This window comes from Saccopteryx leptura, chromosome 1, assembly GCF_036850995.1.
Source record: "Saccopteryx leptura isolate mSacLep1 chromosome 1, mSacLep1_pri_phased_curated, whole genome shotgun sequence".
NCBI lineage: Eukaryota > Metazoa > Chordata > Mammalia > Chiroptera > Emballonuridae > Saccopteryx > Saccopteryx leptura.
In genome coordinates this window covers 260,891,371-260,897,370 of record NC_089503.1, presented here as the reverse complement: position 1 = coordinate 260,897,370, position 6,000 = coordinate 260,891,371, and the positions used below count along the sequence as shown (strand labels likewise).

The 6,000-nt window shown below is 51.5% G+C and overlaps 1 protein-coding gene across 4 annotated transcripts in view; it reads right to left on the bottom strand.

The window, feature by feature from the left end:
* Positions 1 to 2,081: 2,081 nt before the first annotated feature.
* MAU2 (MAU2 sister chromatid cohesion factor) overlaps positions 2,082 to 6,000 on the bottom strand; it is a 39,220-nt gene continuing 35,301 nt past the window's right edge. For 3 of the 4 annotated variants that reach the window (XM_066350827.1, XM_066350808.1, XM_066350817.1), the window contains 3 exons: positions 3,572 to 3,662; positions 2,671 to 2,798; positions 2,082 to 2,289 (listed from right to left, as the gene is read on the bottom strand). In XM_066350827.1, coding sequence (XP_066206924.1) covers positions 2,215 to 2,289; positions 2,671 to 2,798; positions 3,572 to 3,662 — 294 coding nt within the window. In that variant the 3' untranslated portion in view covers positions 2,082 to 2,214. Of the gene's footprint in view, positions 2,290 to 2,670; positions 2,799 to 3,571; positions 3,663 to 6,000 lie in introns of those variants that run through there. The other variant, XR_010747183.1, reaches the window with a different exon arrangement.

Sequence of the window (6,000 nt, the reverse complement as noted above, 5' to 3'; positions counted from 1 at the left end):
ACATATCCTTGGTAGCTTGCTTGCTACCTGTCTTAAATTCTTATGATTGGATGAAAGATTGTGAAGCACTGAATGTGGACTCACAGGAAGGTACGTATGACAGTTTAATGTAATTGGTAGATGCTGTGGTAAAGGGGAGGTTTAAAAACTGTAGTTTGGCTTCCATAAAGCTAGAATGAAATATTAAATAGAGTACTGAAATTTTAATTGTAAACTTAAGAACTTATCCTTAACCTTACATATACATAGATAAGAGTGATCACTAAAAGTATTTTAACATCAAAACAGACATTAAGTTTTGAGGTTCTTGCTTCAACTGCTTTACATACAAAATGCCCTAGAAGCAAAGAAAGGCTTAAATAAATACAAACATAATGTGCAGCGTGAAGTAATGTGGGTCTGGAGAGATCAGTGTGGGATCCAGGCCAGGAGGCGCAGCTTATGGTGAGATGGGGGCTCCATCCCTTGGGTGTAGGCAAAGGCCTGGGGGGCACCCTTGATGGAGGAGGAAGACAGAATGGGGACAGTCTGTGGCTGGGTTTATACCCTCCCCCACAGGCCTCACCAGCAAGGGGTATCAGCAGAGGGGGCAGCCCGGGTAGCACAGGACAGGGCCAGGGTCTCCTGGGTGACACAGAGATGGTGGGTCATCTTAGGACAAGCCCCAGCCAGTCTGTCCCTCTGACTGGTGGCTCACTTGTGCACCTTTCACTGCCCACCAATAGGCAGGAGGGCCCTGCCTCAGGCCTGGTGAGGGCAGTGGCCCAGCACAGAGTCATCTGCTGGCAGTCCTGCTTGTGGCTAAGGCACGCCCAGGCTCAGGGCCCAAGTAGCTACCTGAGTTATCCCAGATCCCAATGTTCCTTCCATCAGACACTAAGGCTTTGAGAAGCAGCCTTCACAGTGCAAGGGTAATGAGACTCAAACCAATAAACCACCCTGACCAGCAAGACCACTTACCACACCTCTTGGTGGGGAGCCACTCCCAAGGCGCCAGAAGCTAGAGGGAGCGGTTGCTTTGACTGCCCATAATCCCACCATCACCATTGGGGCATCTCCTAGACCTACACTATCCAAGAGGAGCACAGAACCGAGCACACTGATCCAGGCAGAATCTCCTGGGAGGTCCAGCTCAGGAAAAAGTTTCAACGCTGTCCTGAGACCCAAAGCAAGTAGGTCTCCTCCTCGTCTTCTGTCCTGAGGGCAGGGTTGGCTGAGCTCCAGACATCTGCAAACAGTCTGCAGAGGAGGCTGCTGCAGATCTGTCCCAGCCCCTTCAATCGGCACCCTGAGTTGGGCAGAGGAGGGTCCTCTCCCCTCACCCCTGCTTCCCACCCCACAATACAGACGCTGACAGGGGAAGGCGGATGGTGCAAACACAGGACTCTCAGCTCTGAGAATCACCACATTCACGCACACACATGCACACCTGTGTCTATAACATGTGCACACACACACCTGTATCTAGAGCACATGCACACACATACACGTGTCTATAGGACACACACACATGCATACCCATGTCTACAGCATGTGCACCCCCATGGCCAGACAGTGATCCAGTCAAGGTGCAGATGTCTGGAAGGTGAGTTCCTGGGTTCTCCAGGGCCCCTGACCAGAGGCCCAAGCTATCAGAAGGATGGACGCTGGAGAGAAAGGCTAGCTGGGAAAAGCACTGTAGCAGGACGTGCATTTTTGTCCCTGCTGTGTGTCATCACTTCTTCCTTCCAATTTTGAGCCAGAAACTGGTGTCTTGCCTGAACTCTGAAAGCTACCATAAGAGCAGAGAAAACGCTCCAGCCTGGCACAGAAGCCTAGGCGATGGAAGCCATGTGGCAATGCCCCAACAGTGCTGCCTACCCCGGCACGCCCTGTCCAGACACGGTCCCAGGAAGGCGTGACCCAGACGTGTAGCAGGACTGGCAGTTCAAGTCTACTTTAAAGGATGGCTCTAAAAAGTCAGCTCCAACATCCCACTTGCAAGGCTCAACAACTGGGGTCCTGGTTCGCAGCAGTAATGCTGACCCGACCTTCCTAGGAGGATGGAAATCGGCCCTGCACACTCCCCCAGGAGTTGGAAGCTCTGGAGACAGCTGGGAAAGAAGCCTGGGGACACCATGCCAGCACGCCTCAGAGGAAAGCGCAAGTGCTGTCAGGGTGGAAGTCACGGACACACGAGGCCCCACGGAGGCCTTGAGAAGCTGGGTGGTGGCCTCACAGGAGGCTGGCCAGGCTGGTGTTGGGTCCATTCTGAGCTTGGAACTGCACAGGCGGCGGGCCATCTGTCCACTGCAGGAGGAAAGAGAGAACACACAGGTAAGGTCCTTCCTAGGGAGGAACTGGGTGCACTGAGCCAAGTGTCTGCACTTACAATGCTGCCCTCCTTAGGCCGGTCACCCAGCCAGGGTCCTCTGAGTTTCATACCAGAGACAGATGGATACTGGGAAGGACCCTGCCTCATTTGCCCAGGTGACTGGTGCCATTTCCCACATCTGAGGGGCTCCTGAGACTAGATTGAGTTAGGGATTGCTGGAGCGGAGAAATGACTGCCAAGTATATACTTCCTTCTTAGGAAGCGTGCCCCACAACTAGAGGACTGCAGACCAGGTGAACCAGCCCTGAGGAGCCAACCAGCATCCCATTCTGTCTCCCCCCACCTCGCGCCTATACCGTGATAAGGTTATGCTCAGGGAGGCTGCAGGCCTCAATATGGTCCTGGAGCAGCTGCTGTGAGAAGTTCTGGTGCATCTGGGCAGCTTCGTGGGCATCTATGGCATTTCCGCAGGCCTTGTTCAAGTCTGAGGGTAAGACACACATGAGGTAAGCCTGTCTTGCCCTGCCATTGCCCCCATGACCTCCCACTGGGTGTAGGTAAAGCCGTAAGGTCAAACCCAGGCTCCACCAGTGGGTTCCTATGCACCTGGAAAGTCACCTGCCTTGAGCCCTGTCTAAGGGTCAGCCAAGCAGCTCTCATGGTACTCGCCTGAGTTCCTGGACAAGCAGTGGACCCATAGGAGCTTACTATAGCAGGGCAAAGGGCAACAACACCCAGTTCTGAAGCAGAAGGACTGAACAAGCCCACAAAGCCCACTACAGATGAGCGCAGCCTGCCCTCCACCTCCGCCTCTGCCTCAGGGCAGGTTTCTGTAAATGAGGGAGCAGCAATAACAGCACTGCCACCTAATGAGCATATGCACACACACACACCTGTATCTAGAGCACATGCACACACACATACACGTGTCTACAGCACACACACACCTGTCCTGTACTTAAGAGCATCCTGGCCAGTCCTGTCTGATAGAATGAGGCTGAACATCAGGGCTCACAGCCCAAGTCTTCACCCAGATGCCAAGAGTCAGCCTCACAGACCCCAGAGAGACTAAATCAGACCCTGTGTTGAGCTAATGCCCTGACCGGGTCCAGTGCCTACTGCCCTCAAATGGCCTCCCGAGAGCCTGAGAATGTGCTAGAATTGAGGTTTTAGCTTGTAAAAGCCAGTCTGAGAAAAGGCCAAAGAGGGCTTACTTTGTATTTCTGATCTCTAGGAGGGGCCAGCTGTCGTACTCACCTCTCAGCAAGGCTGATGACCACAGTTGCACCGACATGTCTGGGATCTTGCTGGCCAACTGCATGGCAGGCACCACCATGTTGTTACTTTCCTGTTGATCAAGGGCAGCCAGGGAGTCGTGGAGGCACCAGGGACAGCTCAGGCCCAACCTGCGATACCTAGTCCAGGCTATACCCTCTTCCTGCTGCCAGGCAAATTCCTACTCCTACTTCAGAGCCCATCTTACACACCCTTCTGAGAAAGTACTCCTCGACCACCTTGGGGAAAAATAAACTACCTCTACTCCTTGGCTCTATGTGGGGCACATCTGCCACAGCAACTTTGCCTTGTCATTCTAACCAGGAAGTAAGTAGGCATTGATAGTAGTCAGCTCCGGACCCAGATCAGGAATCAACTAGAAAGGCACATTCTAGGGTCCCAGAGCCAGGGAGGAGGCAGCAGTCTGCCCAGTGGGAGTGATGAGGGCTGAATGGACAAAGGAGGGAAGAGCCTGTTCCCATGGGAGGCCATGTGGGACTGTGGGATGCCAGGACACTGTGATAACCCTCCAACCCTGACTCTGTGACTGTACAGCCCTGCCTTCCTACCCCAATTCCCAGGATGAGTTGAGAAGCCACCAGAAGCCATAAACACCGATACCCAACACTACGGTGACAGGCAGCACTGCTTTGCCCTCATTCAGCCCATGGACCATGAGCCCTACTGGCGGAATGCTGGGTTCAGGGTGACACTGGGAGAATTCCCTATATAGAAGCCTAGGAAACACTTGTGATATAGTTGAGACTTACAAATCCTCAAAACCAACTTCCAAGGCTTGGTTTCAGCAGCCAGGGCTGTGTGGGAATGCCTCCTTAGAGACACAAAAGACCAATAACTTCACACTCTTGGGACTGGCACCTCAAAGGTGAACTCCAGGTGGATGTCAAAGTTTTTCAAGACTGAACCAAGCTCTTCCAAGACGTCAGGGCTTGGCCTTTGTCTGGAAGCCACCTGAGGGAGCATCTCCTGGGCAGGCTTTCCTATGCCAGCTTAGGACTGCCCCACAGAATCTGGAGTTAAAGATTTGTATGTCCTCAGTGAGGCTGCTTGCAAACTCACAATGCCCACGGACACTCTTTAGCCTAGCTGGCCCAGAGTGGGGTTGGCTATGTCCAATAGTATCTCCCCTAGACCTGGAATTGCTGAGGCCAGGCCTGGGTCTGAGGGCTCTTGGAAGCCAATGTTACCTTATACAGGTTCAGGCATATAGGGAGAGTGCAGGTTCCCAAGCTCTGTAAGATGATCCAGAGCTGTAATTAAAGAGCTTGCCTTGCCCACCCTGCCCTGCTCAAGGCGGCTTCCGGAGACTTCTAGATAAAGAGAGCTGTGTGAACTTAATCTCCTCATTTGGAAATGGGGTAATCACAGCCAACACAATGAGACACAGCCACACAGCTCACACTCAGTGGAGCCTCATGCTATCCCTAGATACACACCAAGGCCACTGTCCTGACTATGCCCCGAGGCTGAGGGGCAGGGTGACAGAATGTTAAAGGGGCAGAACTTCACTCAAAAGGGAGAACCTGGAGCTCATCCTTTTTCTTTGAGGTTGGTGACATCCCTAGCCATGACCACCAGGCCCTGAACAGTAAGGCCTATTTGCCTTGGCAAATGCTTGTCACATAGTTGTGGGGAGATAGGCCTGCCACACATTTAAAAAGCTCATTCTCACAGAGCCCTGGGGTTTGGTCAGGTGAAACTTCACAGGCCAAGACACCTGACCTGTGTCATCTGTCCTGGGTAAACAGCTCAGGTAAGGTTGGTTACACTACAGAATAGATGCTGCTGCAAAATTCTTGCGCCCATTAAAAAAAGTTCTAATATAATGATGTAGGGAAAGATAAAGTATAAAACTATACAACACCCTAAAAAACAAAACCTATGTGTAGGCAGGGGCAGGCAGTGGAAAGAGTCAGAAGACAGAAGACACGAAATGATTTTCAACTTTGCTTCTCAGAACTTCTACAATAAACATGCCATATTTTATAATATGAAAAAACATTTTCTTTAAAAACATTAATGGTGCCTGGCCTGTGGTGGTGCAGTGGATAAAGCATCAATCTGGAATACTGAGGTTGCTGGTTTGAAATCCTGGGCCTGCCCAGTCAAGGTACATAAAACAAGCAATCAATAAACAACTAAGTAGAGCAACTATGAGTTGATACTTCTTGCTCCCCCTCCTCCGTAAAATCAATAAAATCTTCTTTTTTGTGTGTGTGTGTGTGGCAGAGACAGAGTCAGAGAGAGGGACAGATAGGAACAGACAGACAGAAAGGGAGAGAGATGAGAAACATCAATTCTTCGTTGCAGCTCTTTAGTTGTTCATTGATTGATTTCTCGTATGTGCCTTGACCAGAGGACTACAGCAGATCGAGTGACCCCTTGCTCGA